The sequence below is a fragment of the Salmo salar genome, chromosome 03 (assembly GCF_965601325.2).
Source record: "Salmo salar chromosome 03, fSalSal1, whole genome shotgun sequence".
NCBI lineage: Eukaryota > Metazoa > Chordata > Actinopteri > Salmoniformes > Salmonidae > Salmo > Salmo salar.
In genome coordinates this window covers 37,456,156-37,476,212 of record NC_138293.1, presented here as the reverse complement: position 1 = coordinate 37,476,212, position 20,057 = coordinate 37,456,156, and the positions used below count along the sequence as shown (strand labels likewise).

General features: G+C 42.1%; 1 protein-coding gene across 1 annotated transcript; it reads right to left on the bottom strand.

Annotated features, from left to right (window-relative positions):
* Nucleotides 1–198: 198 nt before the first annotated feature.
* Nucleotides 199–18,789, bottom strand: LOC106600326 (calsequestrin-1). The gene is made up of 11 exons (XM_014191632.3): nucleotides 18,402–18,789; nucleotides 6,648–6,741; nucleotides 6,066–6,166; nucleotides 5,793–5,904; nucleotides 5,533–5,606; nucleotides 5,295–5,425; nucleotides 3,941–3,986; nucleotides 1,569–1,623; nucleotides 1,344–1,444; nucleotides 1,155–1,229; nucleotides 199–1,033 (listed from the first exon to the last, which is right to left on the bottom strand). The coding sequence occupies exons 1-11, from the start codon at nucleotides 18,636–18,638 to the stop codon at nucleotides 746–748; spliced, it is 1,314 nt and encodes a 437-aa protein (XP_014047107.3). The 5' UTR covers nucleotides 18,639–18,789; the 3' UTR covers nucleotides 199–745.
* Between the last annotated feature and the right edge of the window lie 1,268 nt (nucleotides 18,790–20,057).

The window sequence follows — 20,057 nt, the reverse complement described above, 5'->3', positions numbered from 1 at the left end:
GTTTAAGTTTTCTTGTTTAAAAAAATAGAATACTGTTGTTGTTATATTTCTTTATCAGTAGAAAACATCCATGTGATTTACAGCACTTTTCAGTGCACAAGAAGAAAAAAGCTAACCGCCCTTTTCAAGTAAAGTTACAATAATTTAACTGAGTAGGCTGGTATGACCTATGACCTGCAGGAAAAGCCGGCTTGCACCTTTGGATTTTACAAGTTGGGAGAGGGGCGAACGTTTATTCCAGAGAAAATAAAACAAAAATAAAATACATCCAAACAACAAGTTTACAGATGGCCTTAGACTTAAAATGCATCAACAGAGTTAGCCCTTCTATTTGTTTGAAATATAAAATCAGAAGCATTAGGTGTTTTTAGGTTAAGTGCTAGTGAATATCAAATAATTCAGTTGTGAAAATATTATTTTCTAAATCAATGTTTTACGTTTTCCCTTTTCATATTGTACGGATGGCAAAGTTACAGGTGTGAATAAAAATTGATTGGGACTCTGAGAAGTACTGTATTTAATGAATTCAATGCAAAGGGAGTTTAGGATAGCTTGGGAAATGGAACAATCTTTTTGCAAGATGCTCTGAGTGAGGATGTTGACAACATGATGTCCATATGAGTTTACAGATTTAACCTAATGACTTATTTCAACTGAGGACAAGGAAGATTTGAAGAAGGTGATGATGTTGATTGGCCAGATTATGTTATATTGGCCAGATTTATACATTGATGACATCAACAATTTACTCATCATCATCATCATCATCATCATCATCATCATCATCATCATCATCATCATCGTCGTCGTCCTCATCGTCGTCGTCCTCATCATCGTCATCGTCATCATCATCGTCGTCATCGTCGTCGTCATCATCGTCATCATCGTCGTCATCGTCGTCATCATCGTCGTCATCATCGTCATCATCATCTGGATCAATTTCATCGGACAGAACATCTTCGATCCATTCCTCAAGCTCATCTGCGCTTGGCAGGTCGTCATCATCGTCGATTTCCATCCATACACTGTCAGCCTATAGAGATACACAAAGTAATTCGGTGCCAAAAATAGACTATTGGATTTTTTTTAATGCTAGTGGAACCACAAGTCTCCTTGTACATGACAATTTGGAGCATAACAGGAACATTACTCACATCTTCAACATCCACAACACCAATCTGGGGAGAGCCCAGGTCAATTCCAAAGGTCTTCTCCCAGTATGGGACAAGCTAAAGAGGGAGGATAATATTCCAGGAAGAAAGCAACAGCAATCAGAATCTCATATCTTTGGATAGATGGATCTTATTGTATTGATAAGTGACCAGCCATGACCATGATCTTACCAGGGGGAAATCATCTGGGTCAATCCAGACAATGCTGAGGTTGGGATTATCATTGTGCTCCTCTGCTACTTCCTTCAGGATTTCCAGAAACTCAAAACCATCTGGGAAGTCAAAGGTCAAGGGTTAAATGCAAATTAAGCCTTATGAAACCCCTCTTGCTGAAAATGGTTCCTTCCTCCCCTACCCAATCCTATTGACTCATTAGTTGCTCCTTTGGTTCTGTACCTGGGTCGTCCTCCTCTGCGAACGCAATGATGTGCTCGCCATCGATGTCGTCCTCCTAAGAAAAGTATGCAAAGTGAGATGGGGAATATAGAATGCATCGAGCTGTCTGTTTAAACTACTAGCACACAGCTCGGACAGCCATGCATACCCCACAAGACATGCCACCAGAGGTCTCTTCACAATCCCCAAGTCCAGAAAAGACTATGGGAGGCGTACAGTACTAAATACAGCCATGACTACATATAACTCTATTCCACATCAGATAACTGATGCAAACAGTATAATAAGATAAAAAATATACCTTATGGAACAGCGGGAACTGTGAAGAGACAAACAGGAAGGTACAGACACACGCATACGCACACAAGCACTAGCACACCCACTTTACACACACATACAGTGGGGGAAAAAAGTATTTGATCCCCTACTGATTTTGTACTTTTGCCCACTGATAAAGAAAGGATCAGTCTATAATTTTAATGGTAGGTTTATTTGAACAGTGAGAGAGAGAATAACAATAAAAATATCCAGACAAACGCATGTCAAAAATGTTATAAATTGATTTACATTTTAATGAGGGAAATAAGTATTTGACCCTCTGTCAATCAGAAAGATTTCTGGCTCCCAGGTGTCTTTTATACAGGTAACGAGCTGAGATTAGGAGCACGCTCTTAAAGGGAGTGCTCCTAACCGCAGCTTGTTACCTGTAAAAAAGACACCTGTCCACAGAAGCAATCAATCAGATTCCAAACTCTCCACTATGGCCAAGACCAAAGAGCTCTCCAAGGATGTCAGGGACAAGATTGTAGACCTACACAAGGCTGGAATGGGCTACAAGACCATCACCAAGCAGCTTGGTGAGAAGGTGACAACAGTTGGTGCGATTATTCGCAAATGGAAGAAACACTAAAGAACTGTCAATCTCCCTTGGCCTGGGGCTCAATGCAAGATCTCACCTCGTGGGGTTGCAATGATCATGAGAACGGTGAGGAATCAGCCCAGAACTGCACGGGAGGATCTTGTCAATGATCTCAAGGCAGCTGGGACCATTGTCACCAAGAAAACAATTGGTAACACACTACGCCGTGAAGGACTGAAATCCTGCAGCGCCCGCAAGGTCCCCCTGCTCAAGAATACATATACATACCCGTCTGAAGTTTGCCAATGAACATCTGAATGATTCAGAGGACAACTGGTGAAAGTGTTGTGGTTAGATGAGACCAAAATGGAGCTCTTTGGCATCAACTCAACTCGCCGTGTTTGGAGGAGGAGGAATGCTGCCTATGACCCCAAGAACACCATCTCCACCGTCAAACATGGAGATGGAAACATTATGCTTTGGGGGTGTTTTTCTGCTAAGGGGACAGGACAACTTCACCGCATCATTTGCCGGGCCATGTACCGTCAAATCTTGGGTGAGAACCTCCTTCCCTCAGCCAGGGCATTGAAAATGGGTCGTGGATGGGTATTCCAGCATGACAATGACCCAAAACACACGGCCAAGGCAACAAAGGAGTAGCGCAAGAAGAAGCACATTAAGGTCCTGGAGTGGCCTAGCCAGTCTCCAGACCTTAATCCCATAGAAAATCTGTGGAGGGAGCTGAAGGTTCGAGTTGCCAAACGTCAGCCTCAAAACCTTAATGACTTGGAGAAGATCTGCAAAGAGGAGTGGGACAAAATCCCTCCTGAGATCTGTGCAAACCTGGTGGCCAACTACAAGAAACGGATGACCTCTGTGATTGCCAACAAGGGTTTTGCCACCAAGTACTAAGTCATGTTTTGCAGAGGGGTGAAATACTTATTTCCCTCATTAAAATGGAAATCATTTTATAACATTTTTGACATGTGTTTTTCTGGATTTTTTTTATTTTTATTCTGTCTCTCACTGTTCAAATAAACCTACCATTAAAATTATAGACTGATCATTTCTTTGTAAGTGGGCAAACGTACAAAATCAGCAGGGGATCAAATACTTTTTTCCCCCACTGTACAGTACATTGTAATATTGTTGTATGGTGGTATTATACTATTTGTAATGTAGATATGTAGTGGTGTAATAATGTTATATGATGTACTGTTTTATATGTCATGTAAGTGCCTTAATATGTTTGGACCTAGGAAGAATAGCTGCTGTCTTGGCAGCAGCTAATGGGGATCCATGATAAATACATATAGACTACCCACTGGCCACAGATGGAAACAACACTGATTCAACCTGTTTGTGCCCAGTAAGTACCTACAAGTGTATTTCCATCAGTATCTGCACATTTAGGCCACAGAAATACTTAGCTTGATATCAATTACAATTGTCGAGGTATGCTTCCATTTTGTTTTGTAGGGTGATTTTTATGGGAATAGTTTGTATAGCTTACCCAGATCTCATACATGTTATCTGGTTCCATCTTCCTCATGGTTGGTCTGCAAAGAAATAGGAGGCAAGATATTTTTTTATTGTTCATTGAGGAAGTTGACACTTTTAAAATTTGGGATTTTACTGCTTAGCATATTTTCTGTGTTTTCCCTTTCTGCAATGTACATGATTTCCAGTGCTCTATTTCCAGTGCTCTATTTGTGACACACAATTTGTGTATGGGTTGGTGGTCGCTAGACTTGTTGCTGAATGTTATGGATTATTCTCCTATCGTTTGATAATGATTGACGCCAGAGCTACTGAAGGTACAAGGACCGAGGACACACTGTGATTCTGTAGCAGCTGGCAAAGTCACTGTCTTTTGTTTTGACTTCGTACAAACCTCTCGGGTTGATGTTTAGAGAACATTTAGTACTGTCTCCAAGAGGCCCGTTAGACATTTTCTCTGGAGGTGTCTCTCAGTTGCAACTGTTGATTTTGATTGATATTATCAACGACTGCTCTCCTTTTGGTTCACCTGAAAATTCCCTTACACCTAGTTATAGGCCTGGGGTTTTTACAGGTCAAATCACAAAATGCTTGGCTCTCCTCATCATACACTATACATTCAAAAGGAAGTGGACACCCCTTCAGATGAGTGGATTTGGCAATTTCAGCCACACCCATTGCTGACAGCTGAATAAAATCGAGCACACAGCTATGCAATCTCCGACGGACTAACCTGGGTTTGGCGGATGCCAGGGAACAGCTACCTGCCCCAATGCATAGTTCCAACTGTAAAATTTGGTGAAGGAATAATGGTCTGGGGCTGTTTTTTATTGTTCGGGCTAGGCCCCTTAGTTGCAGTGAAGGGAAATCTTAATTATACTGCATACAATGACATTCTAGATGATTCTGTGCTTCCAACTTTGTGGCAACAGTTTGGGGAAGGCGCTTTCCTGTTTCAGCATGACAATGCCCCAATGCACAAAGCGAGGTCCATATAGAAATGGATTGTCGAGATCGGTGTGGAAGAACTTGACTGGCCTGCACAGGGCCCTGACCGCAACTCCTTCCAACACCTTTGGGATGTATCGGAAGGCCGACTACGGGCCAGGCCTAATCGACCAACATCAGTGCCCAACCTCAATAATGCTCTTGTGGCGGAATGGAAGCAAGTCCCTGCAGCAATGGTCTAACATCTAGTGGAAAGCCTTCCCAGAAGAGTGGAGGCTGTTATTGCAGCAAGAGGGGGGACCAACTCCATATGAATGCCCATAATTTTGGAATGAGATGTTTGACGAGCAGGTGTCCACATACTTCTGGTCAAGTAGTGTATATTGTGCCCTTCTGGCCACTGTGTTCATTAATCCCACCTGTCGTGATCCTCAATGTAAGCAACAAGTTCCTCCTCTGTGTAGGGTTTTCCAGGGATGACTATGGGTTCATCTATGAAGGGCTCATAGAAGTCCACTTCATTCACCTTCAGGCCCAGATCTTTGGCAACCTGGAACACAGCGGATTGGTCAGAAAGAGCAATGGGCTACTTTTTGAGTAGAGTACTGCTCCGGTGTAATTTTTAGGATGTAGTTGTTAGTGGGTAAGGTTGTTCACCTTGGGAGTGAATGTAGCAAAGAACTTGATGTGTGGATGGAACTCCTCAGCCGCGTCCACATAGGCCAAATAATCTGAAATGTTACAGGCATCTGTTAAGACCTTATTAAATATCTTAATAATTCCAATATTTAGTTGACAAATACACTATAAATACATTGTTTTATCCATAAAATATTATACACATGAGCAGACTTATACCATACAGTAAAAACATGTGCGAAATTACAATGTTAAAGGAATAGATTATAGATTCTTACGTTCAGACTTTTCACTCTTAAAGTAGCCCACCAGTTTGATGTCCTCCTCATTGTTATGGAAACCTTTAACTTCCCCATCTTTCTCAATGATCTCAACTGGGTCTTCAAGAACCTAGAACAGAGTAAAAGAAAGATGCATGGTGGAGGGAGATAATGGTGAGGGGAAAGAGAAATAAACAGTACAGGATATATCAGTAGTGGACAAATAGTCTGTTTCTACAAATTGCAGCTAGGTAAAAGAGGGCATAACTGGGTGACATTATTCTCACGTACATCAAAGATGAACTCCACAATTGTGTCTGCAGCAAGCTCCCCATCGTACTCAATGATCTCGTCCTCGGTGAAGATATAGATGCTGTCGACCTCCTCCAGTCCTGAGGAGAAAACAGAGGTTCTACTCAGGGGTTACATATACCCTCAAATCCACTAGAGGTCAGGCTTTCTTATGGGCTGCCTTAGCACAGTGACACAAGGGGTGCATCTCAATAGTCTTGTGGCTTAAATTCGTTGTTTCCTTTCCTTCATCATCACGGAGATGAAATAATTAAAAAGGTGATGTCTCGGTGGGTGACGGGCGTCCACCCATATTGCTTTCTCTTATAGTATGTTTCCTGATCGGTGCAGATGAAGGAGGCAAGACTCAGAGAGGAATCCACTTATGACTATTGAGATGCATCCAGTGAGACAGGTCAGGTAGTTTAGTTTATTAGGTAGTTTTGTCCACCTGGTCAGTGGTGACGCTTAGATGGATCATGTTGAAAGATGGTAACATTCCATCATAACTGACCTCAGAACTTTAAATAATCAAACCAATCTTGAATAAAGGTAACAGTGTCCATTTCAGTGTGTATTTACCTAGTTTCTTAGCAACAATACTGCCCTTCTTTTCATCAACAAGGCAGAATCCAATTTCCTCATCGTCAAGGTCGTCAAGGACCTGAGCTGCAAGCTGTGAAATAAGATAATATGTCATATAACTGAAGACATACAGTGGCACCCTTAAGCCTGAGCAGGAATATCTTCTGTGCCATGTACGGACAACTTATAAGGACTTATGGGGAGTTTGTTTTCAAGGTTTAGTTATCAGTGTTCTGTAAGGACATGTATATATGCGTTCACTTCCACACCCTCAGTTTTGTGGGTTTGCTGGAGGGATAGGTGTTATACTCAGTTTACTGTGTACACACTAAAGTAAACAAAAATGTTGCTGTCTTCTCTTATGTCTTGTCTTATTTCACACATATTTCCCTCCAGTTCCAACACCATAAAAGCCTGGGACTCAGAGCGCTGTCCGTGCACTTTCTAAATCTGTGTGAAACTTGACCGTTATGTCTGACAACCAGTTCAACCAATGATGTTGCCACATCTGTGGCATGCATACAGAGGGGGCGGGATAACAGTTCTGCAGACTGTGTTGGGGTAACTTGGTGTTTGGATAGCAACAGGTGCAACCCTGCTTTCACAGATCTCTCCTCACACTTCATAAAGGAGGTGCAGGCACCCAAACACACACACACACACACACACACACACACACACACACACACACACACACACACACACACACACACACACACACACACACACACACACACACACACACACACACAGACTGGCGTGAAGGACCATTTATCAGTGCTTCTGTGCAGTTACTTTTATTGCATAGCAAAGTTCCATAACCAGGGATGTTCCTGTCATGTTCCACAGCATGACAATGATAATAGCTGGCCTGGCACTGACTGTAGGCCTATAGATCCTAGCCAGTAACCGCAGGATGCAAGCAATAGGGGCTCATGCTTTATGTCTTTTTATGCAGTTTGATATTATGTACCTGTTTAGAGAATCTTTAGTTCTGAGTAAATAGAAAAGAGTGGCCTAAATATCAGAGCTGAATTATTATACAGTGTTATAATAGTATAATACCAGACTGTCCCAGGAAAGTTGATTTTCAGTCTCCACACTATTTACTTCTCAGATGAATAGGTTTTTACCCTGTAGACATGTCCCACTGGGCACAAACTGGTTGAATCAATGTTGTCCCTATGTCATTTCAACAACATAAACATATCTGATGACGTTGAATCAACGTGGAAAAGTCATCAACCTTTCACCCAACCTTTGACCTAAATCCAATGACATGGTTCGATTTTTGTTGTTGATTTCACATTAGTTGACCACTCAATGAAATATAAATCAAAACTAGACATTGAACTGACGTCTTTGCCCAGTGGGTTATCTGTCCATATTTGTCACGGGGAGGGGTATTCAAATGAAGAGGACCTAAGGGGGTCAGGGCCTAGATATGCCTGATAAACAGATTGAGGGCTAAACTCAGCTAAAGGCTTTTAGCCAAACAGATTACTACAGCTATATAAGGTTGCTGTGTGGGGCCATGAGTTGACAAGAGGACAGATTTCTTGCCTGACTGCAAGGGGAGAGTTTGCTTTATGACAAATCAGGGAAGGGATCGAAAAGAGCTGACATGCTCTCCTCTTCTATTCCCGTTGACTGACCTAGAGTACACTCTCTCTCTCTCAGCAATAGACCAAAACAGAGTGCACAGCACATTAGTTTCACATAATGTCATGACACTACTATCTAGCCTACAACACTATTCCCCCATAGAGGGGAATCAGGGCAAAAGATCCCAGGCCCAGCTAACAATGTTCTATCTACCCTATACATATAAAAGATACACAGCATACTAGTGATCAAACCAACAGCAATCCGAGTTGAATCTAGATGCTCCAGATTGAGTATGTACTCTGTAAGAAGCAACACAGCAGTATACAGTGCATTTGGAAAATATTCAGACCCCTTGACTTTTTCCACATTTTGTTACGTTACAACCTTATTCTAAAATTGATTAAATTGTTTTTTTCCCCTCATCAATCTACACACAATACCCCATAATGACAAAGAAAAAACAGGTTTAGAAATGTTTGCAAATGTATATAAAAAAAATAAAAAATGAAATATCACATAAGTATTCAGACTCTTTACTCAGTACTTTGTTGGCAGCGATTATAGCTTCGAGTCTTCTTGGGTATGACGCTACAAGCTTGGCACACCTGTATTTGGGGAGTTTCTCCCATTCATCTCTGCAGATCTCCTCAAGCTCTGTCAGGTTGGATGGGGTGCGCCGCTGCACAACTATTTTCAAGTCTCTACAGAGATGTTCGATCGGGTTCAAGTCCGGGCTCTGGCTGGGCCACTCAAGGACATTCAGAGACTTGTCCCGAAGCAACTCCTGCGTTGTCTTGGCTGTGTGCTTAGTGTAGTTGTCCTGTTGGAAGGTGAACCTTTGTCCCAGTTTGAGGTCATTAGCGCTCTGGAGCAGGTTTTCATCAAGGAGCTCTTTGTACTTTGCTCCGTGCATCTTTCTCTCGATCCTGAATAGTCTCCCAGTCCCTGCCGCTGAAAAACATCCCCACAGCATGATGCTGACAGCACCACGCTTCACTGTAGGGATGGTGCCAGGTTTCCTCCAGACGTGACACTTGGCATTCAGGCCAAAGAGATCAATCTTGGTTACATCAGACAAGAGAATCTTGTTTCTCATGGTCTGAGAGTCCTTTAGGTACCTTTTGGCAAACTCGAAGTGGGCTGTTGTGTGCCTTTTACTGAGGAGTGGCTTCCGTCTGGCCACTTTACCATAAAGGCCTGATTGGTGGAGTGCTGCCGAGATGGTTGTCCTTCTGGAAGGTTCTCCCATCTCCACAGAGGAACTCTGAAGCTCAGTCAGAGTGATCATCGGGTTCTTGGTCACCTCCCTGACCAAGGCCCTCACCCCCGAATGCTCAGTTTGGCCAGGTGGCCAGCTCTAGGAAGTCTTGGTGCTTCCAAACATCTTGCATTTAAGAATGATTGAGGCCATTGTGTTCTTGGGGACCTTCAATGCTGCAGACATTTTTTGGTACACTTCCCCAGATCTGTGCCTCGACACAATCCGGTCTCGGGGCTCTATGGCTAATTCCTTCGACCTCATGGCTTGGTTTTTTGCTGTGGGACTTTCCAAATCATGTCCAAGCAATTGAATTTACCACAGGTGGACTCCAATCAATTTGTAGAAACATCTCAAGGATGATCAATGGAAACAGGATGCACCTGAGTTCAATTTTGAGTCTCATAGGAAAGGGTCTGAATACTTATGTAAAAACCTGTTTTCACTTTGTCAATTTGCGGTATTGTTTGTCAATTGATGTGGAAAATCAATGATTTACTCCATTTTAGAATAAGGATGGAACGTAAGAAAATGTGCAAAAAGGGAACGGGGTCAGAATACTCAGAACGCACTGTAGGATGCACAAACAGCCACAACAGCAGCACTAGATAAATATAGACCCAAAGCCACACCGACCCAGGACTATTTTGGCAAGGTGCTGGTGACGCTCAAGTCTCTAGGATCTGCTGACAGTTACAGTACTGCAGCTGTCAGTCAGCCAGCCCAGTTAGCCGACACCGCAGTACTGGGGCCAAAACCTGCTGTACTGCCCCCAACCCTGGGCTAGGACTCGATGTCTATAACATAAAGAGGAAAGTGGGGGGGGGGGGGGGGTGAACACGCATTCTCAGATGATGATTAACATATCATTAATCAAAACACCCTGATGAGTAGACATATGTCTCACACGCACACGCACCTGCGTACATGCAAATACGCACACAAATACACACACCCACACTCACACATGCACGTGTTCATTTCCTGAAGTGTTTGTTTCCAACTGTGGCACCTTGTCATGGCACCATTTCCAAAAGGTGTTTTATATCTGCATCAGACTTTGCTCTATTTGTTGATTATTCAATCTCCTGTTGATTAAATGAGTCCAAGGAAAACAAAACCATACAACTCCTTAAGAGGCAACAGTCTCAAAATAGATTCTCCACCATCAGAGCTGTGTTGTGTTTCTCTTTCAGGAATGATGGGAGTTGTAGTCCAAAGTAGTCAAGTTGCAGTCCTATATAGTTGGTCCAGTCCTGGCAGAGTAGGATTTGAGCGGATTAGCTCATTGGCCAGCATGACAAAAGAAACCGGCAGCCTCTACGGTAGGCCCTGTATGTCAGAAGTCCTTGTCAGCGCTGAGAGATACACTTCTTTAAAAAATGTACTGATTGCTTTATAATCCACCAGTCAATATTTTATTTATATTTTTTTATTTAACCTTTATTTAACTAGGCAAGTCAGTTAAGAACAAATTCTTATTTACAATGGCGGTCTACCCCAGCCAAACTCTAACTCGGACGACGCTGGGCCAATTGTACACCGCCCTATGGAACTCTCAATCACAGCCGGGTGTGATACAGCCTGGAATCGAACCAGGGTCTGTAGTGACGCCTCTAGCATTGAGATGCAGTGCCTTAGACCGCTGCGCCACACGGGAGCCCCATAACAGCCTTTTCTTCTCAGTTTCACACCATCCAGGGGGCCTATGGGTCTCACTGCTGAATGAGATAATGTTTCATGCCTCCTAACATGGTTATTTGAAATAAAGGTTGACATTTACTGTGGTGACAAAAGTAATTAAAAAGCATCACTCAATGCACACATTCTTGACATCCATATTGCTCAGATTAAGATTACTCCAACCAAAATTTGACTTCTGCTTTTAACCCAATCCCTCTGAAAGTGGACAGAACATTAGGAACACCTTCCTAATATTGAGTTCCACCCCCTTTTGCTCTCAGAATAGCCTCAATTTGTCATGGCATGTACTCAACAAGGTGCCGAAAGCATTCCACAGGAATGCTGGCCCATGTTGACTCCAATGCTTCCCACCGTTGTGTCAAGTTGGCTGGATGTCCTTTGGGTGGTGGACCATTCTTGATACACACAGAAAACTGTTGAGTGTGAAAAACCCAGCAGCGTTGCAGTTCTTGACACACTCAAACCGGTGCGCCTGGCACCTACTACCATACCCCGTTCAAAGGCACTTAAATATTTTGGTTTGCCCATTCACCCTGTAAATAGCAAGCATATACAATCAATGTTTCAATTGTCTCAAGGCTTAAAATTCCTTCTTTAACCGGTCTCCTCCCCTTCAACTACACTTGATTGCTTTCACCTACATTCACCTGGTCAGTCTATGTCATGGAAAATGCCAGTGTTCCTAATGTGTGTACATATACATACATACATACATACATACATACATACATACATACATACATACATACATACATACAGAGATAGACACTGTACATATACAGGTTTTGGAGAGGTGTGGGGGGGTGCCACACTGGGCTTCCAGGGAGCTGTTGTTGTGGGCGGTTAAGTGCCTTGCTCAAGGGCACTGCAGCAGGCAATGGCATCAAGGTTTTGATACCAGCAACCCTTTGGTTGCCAACTCACTTCGTGACAGATTTTTCCCGTCGGACCCGGGATTTGAAATGGCAACCCTTCAGTTGCTAGACTACACGCCGCCCACAGATGTGAGTGAATAAGGAATAGCTCCAAATATCTCACTGTACGTATAGACATTTTGGAGTTCTCTAACTGATTTGCAATGGAGTGGTGAAGCCATAGAAATAGAATTACTGATTTTATTTATTTGGGTGAAAGTCTATTTATTTTTATGGAGGAACTGGACTCTGAAGCAGACCTACTGTGTAACTATCAGAGACTGTTGAAATGAGATGATGACATGGCAGGCCAGTTGTAAATCAAGGAGAGAAACAGGGCAGATGAGTGTGTGATATATGTAGTGAGGGGCGTACTTCAAAGAACAGGGTCACATAAAGAGACACACACTTACACTCACACACACATGCACACACACGGTCATACACACACATATCAACATAGAAATATGCCCATGTACACACATCTGGATCAATTCAACATACCAATATGTACAGAATATTCAGTAATGTACATTTCTGATAGATGTTAGGTAAGAAGGAGATTATTTTTGATGGATTGTAAATCAGATCAGCTGATGACTTGAGGTCCTGCTACTTCTGTCCATGTCATGTTTGAGACATAGACAGTTTCACCATTCCTCAAAGACATGCCCATCACTACCATTATCCCATTTCATCTAAGACCACAAAACCATGAGTCAGTCTTTAAACAATACATCGCAGGGACATTTCCAGCAACCAAGAGATTCCTGGATCAGCAGGTGGGTCAATATGCTACCCCCTACATTTCCCATCAGGCAGTAGCGCTCAATTGGAAATGTATAGTATCAGCTGATTAGTCATTCCTGTTATTATTAGTCCATGGGCCAGAGGGCCACATGTAACAAATTTGTCCATATTTTGGTATGATAGCCATGTGTCGGAGGTAGCTAAATGTGGCTATCACTGCATTATATGTTATGACCCCTATGCGGTTAGTTGGGCCAACAGGATTGAGGGTATGAAATGTCATTTTGTATTATCAGAGAACAATCTTCTCAATCCAAGGCAACTGACATGTTATTACCTTCATAAGGTATGAAACAATTGGAATGGTAATGACATATCTATGGGCCCACCTGGGGCGGGGGTGGGGTCAAATGTCATACATGTATTCATTTTGGGGAATATCGAGGCAGAATGGACAGTATTGGGATTTGCTCTATTATCACATGGTACCCTAGATGATAACTACACCAAATTACACACAGAACAAGATTTATTTTTTTAGGTTTATAGAGCCATCATAGATTTTGTCAATGATCAGTCCCAGGAGCCTATTTTCAAGATGGCCGCCATTCATTTCAACGGAAAGGAACTGCATTTTGGAGTGGCAGGTAGCCTAGTGGTTGCTGAATCGAATCCCCGAGCTGACAAGGTAAAAATCTGTTGTTCTGCCCCTGAACAAGGCAGTTAACACATTGTTCCCCGGTAGGCCGTCATCGTAAAATAAGAGTTTGTTTTTAACTGACTTGCCTAGTTAATAAAAGGTAACATTTTGCATGGCCATAACTTAATGATTGATGTAATAAGACCAATAATGGCTTAAAATGTGTGTTACAATGAGGATGTCCCAAGTATGTCAGTTAAATGTATTTAGCAAATTATTACCAGACTAGTGGTAAAAACATGCCAAAAACCTGCCAGAATTGCTGAGTTTTGTGTCCGTTTAAAATACATTTAGATTAAAACACTTAGAAAATGTTCTAAAAGCATTCACGGATGTCTAATAATTAAAACAATACGCAATATGATTCTATAAATTGTGCTAACATCAAGAAATAGTAGGTGAAACCTGCCCGTACATTGCACCCTATATTAAATCCCATAGGAATGCATCATGTCCAGCAAAGACATACAGCTAAACCATTTTCACAAAATGTGCACCAAACAATACATAAAGCTAGGAAAAGTCTAAACAATGATGCCTAGCTATTGCTAATTTAACCATAGCATACACATTTTCCAATATGGCCGCCAACTAGCTCCATTGGTTTTCATTGGATTGGTCTGTCATTGCCACAATTCTTTCAATAATAGGTGGAATATGCCTAATGATAACAAAAAATATATTATAGATATGCAGATAACACAACCAATTTAGCCAGGTTTGCAAAATATATAATATTTGTAAAATATTAGCAAAGGTTCTCAAAATTTGCCAAAAACACTATTCATGAGACCGTTTTGGGTCAGTATTTGGTTCCCTAATTTATCTATATTTTATTTTCAAAAATAAAAATGTGTCTATATTACTCATAACAGGATCGTTCACTGGTTTGTAGTAATGATTATATATATAGGGTATGAAATTATACATATACATTACCAGTCAAAAGTTTGGACACACCTACTCATTCAAGGGTTTTTCTTTATTTTTACATTGTAGAATAATAGTGAAGACATCAAAACTATGAAATAACACATATGGAATCATGTAGTAACCAAAAGTGTTAAACAAATCAAAATATATTTTATATTTGAGATTCTTCAAAGTAGCCACCATTTGCCTTGATGACAGCTTTGCACACGCTTGGCATTCTCTCAACCAGCTCCACCTGGAATGCTTTTCCAACAGTCTTGAAGGAGTTCCCACATATGCTGAGCACTTGTTGGCTGCTTTTCCTTCACTCTGTGGTCCAACTCATCCCAAACCATCTCAATTGGGTTGAGGTCAGGTGATTTTGGAGGCCAGGTCACCTCCATCACTCTCCTTCTTGGTCAAATAACCCGTACACAGCCTGGAGGTGTGTTGGGTCATTGCCTTGTTGAAAAACAAATGATAGTCCCATTAAGCGCAAATGCTGTGGTAGCCATACTGGATAAGGGTGCTTTAAATTCTAAATAAATCACTGACAGTGTCACCAGCAAAGCACCTCCACACCATCACACCTCCTCCATGCATCACGGTGGGAACCACACATGCGGAGATCATCCGTCCCCTACTCTGCGTCTCACAAAGACATGACGGGTTGAACAAAAATCTCAAATTTGGACTCATCAGACCAAAGGACAGATTTCCACCGGTCTAATATCCATTGCTCGTGTTTCTTGGCTTCAAGCAAGTCTCTTCTTCTTCTTATTGGTGTCCTTTAGTAGTGGTTTCTTTGCAGCAATTCGACCATGAAGGCCTGATTCATGCAGTCTCCTCTGAACAGTTGATGTTGAGATGTGTCTGTTGCTTGAACTCCGTGATGCATTTATTTGGGCTGCAATTTCTAAGGCTGGTAACTCTAATGAACTTATCCTCTGCTGCAGAGGTAACTCTGTGTCTTCCTGCCCTGTGGCGGTCCTCATGAGAGCCAGTTTCATCATAGCGCTTGATGGTTTTTGCAACTGCACTCGAAGAAACTTTCAAAGTTCAAGAAATGTTCCACATTGTCTGACCTTCATGTCTTAAAGTAACGATGGACTGTAATTTTTCTTTGCTTATTTGTGCTGTTCTTGCCATAATATGGACTTGGTCTTTTACCAAATAGGGCTATGTTCTGTTTACAGCCCCTACCTTGTCGCAACACAACTAATTGGCTCAAACGCATTAAGAAGGAAAGAAATTCCACAAATTAACAAGGCACACCTATTAATTCAAATGCATTCCAGGTGACTACCTCATGTGGGAACTCCTTCAAGACTTTTGGAAAAGCATTCCAGGTGAAGCTGGTTGAGAGAATGCCAAGAGTGTGCAAAGTTGTCATCAAGGCTAAGGGTGGCTACTTTGAATAATCTAAAATGTAAAATATATTTTGATTTGTTTAACACTTTTTGAATACTACATGATTTCATGTGTTATTTCATAGTTGTCTTCACTATTATTCTACAATGTAGAAAATAGTAAAAAATAAAGAACCCTTGAATGAGTAGGTGTGTCCAAACTTTTGACTGGTGCTGTATATAGTTAAATATAAAATCTATGTCTTGAATCCTGTCATATACACTGTATTCCAACATAACATTCTAACAAACTGCCTGATGAGGGCATCAACTTACATAGCTGGTGAAGTATTAAAGCCTTAGGTTTACTGCTTTTTATAGATGGTGTCTTGTTACACTATTTATGTTAAACATGTATATTGTAGTATAGGGTCTACTGAAATATGCATTGTAAGTGGCTGCTGAGGGATGTCGAGGGTATCAGCAATGGCCCAATTGCTAAAAAGGTGGATTATTTCTAATTTCTCTTAAATTCGTCAACCAGCCACTGAACTAATGGCTCCAAAATGATTAGCTAACATAAAGTAAACTCCAAAAAGTATTATTTTGCGCCCAATAAAAATGAATGGTAAATAATGTATTGTGTCATTTTGGAATCACTTTAATTGTAAATAAGAATAGAATGTGTTTGTAAACACTTCTACATTAACGTGGATGCTAACCTGATTACGGATAATCCTAAATTAATTGTGAATAATGATGAGTGCGAAAGTTACAGATGCACAAGTATCATACATTATTTTACCATTCATTGCTATTAGGCACAAAATAATCTGAAACACAACTAAAACAAACAGCAAATGCACCCTACAAATGTGTAGAGTCACAAGCTTGATTTAGTGATTGTGTGTTATGAATATGGGACCAAATACTTAACTTTTTACTACTTTAAAACATACATAAGGGAATTTGTCCCAATACTTTTGGTCCGCTAAAATGTGGGGACTATGTACAGAAAGTTCTGTCATTTCTAAACGATTCCCCTTGACATGGATGAAAATACCCTCAAAATAAAGCTGACAGTCTGCACATTAACCTCATAGTCATTGTGTCATTTCAAATCTAAAGTGCTGGAGTAAAGAGCCAAAAAAAGGAGCTCACTGTATTTCATCAAATAACTTGTAAGGTTGAAGGTCTGAGAGCATCATTTTAAAATCTTGATGGTCAGGGACAGAAAAGATTATAATCACCAATGCTCTTTTTTTAGAGATGATTGTGTTTACCTAAATATTTGTGTTAACTTGCTGGGACAACTCAACAAATGACAGTGCACACCTTTTATTTTAGCTGAGTACTGCTGAGTACTATTACAGGTGGCAACTAATACGCTACCAGATTTTGATCTGTCGGACTTTGTAACATTGTTTCAATGATGTGCCAGTCTAGGTAAATCATTAGATCTGTTAGCAAAAATGTACCAAATTCCATGGTTTTTAAGATGAGATCCACCCAATAGAATATCATTGGTGTTTGACACAGTCATTTTCAATATGCATGTGAACATTCCTTTATCAGCAACAATATATATATATATATATATATATATATATAAGTGTGAAAAACTAAAAAATATACTATTTTGGAGTGGCTATCATATATCAATTTGATCAGGGTCTTGTGGGGAACAATTTAATACCATCAAACCTTTGCCACCCCAAAGTGGACGAATTTTTCTGCAGGCCCATGGACTATATCTTGTCTGCCTCTACCCATCTACCTTGATGACTAATTCAGCCTCTAAAAAGCCTTTAAAATGTAATGAACTTTGTCCAAATCAATTTAATAGTCTGACCCTTGCAACTGCTGCTTCTGATCTCTTGCCAAGAACATCTTAATTTCAATCATCATCATCTTTGTTGTGAAAATTGTCGCAAAGGTCACATTTGAGTTGTTATGCCCTTAACAACAACACTTTAGTTACCTGTCAATGCTGTCTGTATCCACCTAGCCCTTATTACACACTTCTTTCACAGTCCATAATGCCTCAACGCATTGATCAATTATAGCAGAGATGGTGCATCCCTACCCAGGCACTGTGTCCCACTTCTACCTCCCAGTTACCCCTTCCCTTCCCTCTCCTCACCAACCCCCACCCAGTTGCCCGAGTCCTCCCAAACGCCTGACCCAGTCTTCCCAGCCCTCTGACCCAGTCCTCCCAGCCCCCTGATCCAGTCCTCCCAGCCCCCTCACCCAGTCCCCTGACCCAGTCTTCCCAGCCCTCTGACCCAGTCCTCCCAGCCCCCTCACCAAGTCCTCCCAGCCCCCTGACCCAGTCCCCTGACCCAGTCTTCCCAGCCCCCTCACCAAGTCCTCCCAGCCCCCTGACCCAGTCCCCTGATCCAGTCCTCCCAGCCCCCTGACCCCGTTTTCCCAGTCCCCTGACCAAGTCCTCCCAGCCCCTGACCCAGTCCTTCTGGCCACACAATTCGGTCCTCCCACTCTCCTGACCAAGTCCTCCCAGCCCCCTGAACAGGTTCTCCCAGTCCCCTGACCCACCTCTAGGGCCAGTTCCTCGATCTCAAACTGTTTCTGGGAAACGCTGTCTGTTCCGGGATGCTCATGGTAGTACAGAACCATCACATCATACTTCTTCATCACAGACTTGTAGTTCTTGGCAGTCAGCTCGATGACCCGGTCCGTGCCATCGTACTCAGGGAAGTCCAAACCCTCCTCACCCCATGACAGTCCCCCGCAAGACAGAAGGACTGCCACAACCACCCAGCTCCAATTCATGTTTCCTTACTTATTTGGGAATTAATATAGTTTCAATGAGTTTAAAAAAAAGAATAAATAAATAAATAATTTGATAAAAATGAGGAAGGACTTCCGATCCCCACCACCCAGAACAGAGCAAGACCAACTCCTGAGCCCCCCTTATTAAAAACCTCTCACATGGGGAGCTGGAAACAGGGCAGAGTGAGCGAGAGGGGGTGGGCTTAATTCTGTATGTAGGTGTGTGTGTGTGTGTGTGTGTGTGTGTGTGTGTGTGTGTGTGTGTGTGTGTGTGTGTGTGTGTGTGTGTGAAATAAGGTGGGAGGGGATTAGAGCGGCTGTTGAGGTGACAGCGCTGACGAGAGTAAGGGACCGATCCTGTATGCGTGCATGAGTGTGTGTGTGCGTGCGTGCGTGTGCCTGCATCTGCGTGTTTGTGTGGCAGGTTAAAAGTAGGTGGCATAAGAGAGGAGGAACAGACTCCCCCCCAGCTCTTCTTCAGTAAAGAAGAGGATCGTGAAAGACGGAGAGTTTGAAATAGAAAGAAGTGATTGAATGACATTCCACTACCTAGAGGGAGACAAATCAAGAGAGACTAGAAATGATGGGCAGGGGGATGGTCAGAGATAGTCCTGGAGATCAGACACTTTTCCCATATTTAGTTAAGATGGGCTCCGATCCTGGCTAAAAATAATAGATGTAGGACGATGAGGGACATGTTGGCAGGGGTGCTGGTGTCCAGTTTGCTTCTCTTGGCACTGGCCCGGCACTACAATGTGGCACTAGGATACACAGGGACAGGGGTGAGAGGTAAGGGTGACGCTTCTGGTTTGGTGTCACTAGACATAAAGTACATAGGTCAGTTAGCCTGCCCTGTGGGCTATCAGTCTTGACTCAGTGATAACCAACAGATAGTTTTACTATGGTAAAAGCATTTTTATTTGTCTGTGCTCTGTGAATTTGTCGACTTGCAAGTGTCTGCGTGTGTGTGTGTTGCATGTGAGATAAGTTTACAAATTGAAAGGGGAGAGGGGAGTTATAAATAAAAGTCTGCTACATGATCTCATACTAACTCCCCCCTCCCTAGGTATTCAGTGGCTAGCAGTGCTAATTCCTATTTAGTCACCTCCGGCTCTTGTGGAGAGGGATATGAGGGGGAACGGAATGTAGAGATGGGGAATGTGTACTGTAAGGGGACAGGACGAGTGTTGACTGAGATGCCAAGCATATCTGGTTGACTGTAGAAAATGAAGGCCGTTTGCTTAACCCATGGCCTGTTACGCTTCATTTGCTTCATTTGAGAGAAATAAAGGGAAAGGAGAGGTTTTTTTGGGGGTGGGGGAGGTCCTTTTAAAACTCACACAATATGGCTTTTGTAAGCATTGTGTATTTCAAACAACTGTGTGTCCTCATTGGTGTTAGTTGTAGAGGAGAAAAACA

What these genes read in the sequence shown, in the direction of transcription:
- LOC106600326 (XM_014191632.3), bottom strand. Translation starts at nt 18,638, where the DNA reads ATGAATTGGAGCTGGGTGGTTGTGGCAGTCCTTCTGTCTTGCGGGGGA. An exon ending in TATTGTTGCTAAGAAACTAG is followed by an intron (nt 6,167 to 6,647) that starts GTAAATACACAC and finishes TTTTCTCCTCAG; the next exon opens with GACTGGAGGAGGTCGACAGC. An exon ending in TAAGAGTGAAAAGTCTGAAC is followed by an intron (nt 5,607 to 5,792) that starts GTAAGAATCTAT and finishes GTAACATTTCAG; the next exon opens with ATTATTTGGCCTATGTGGAC.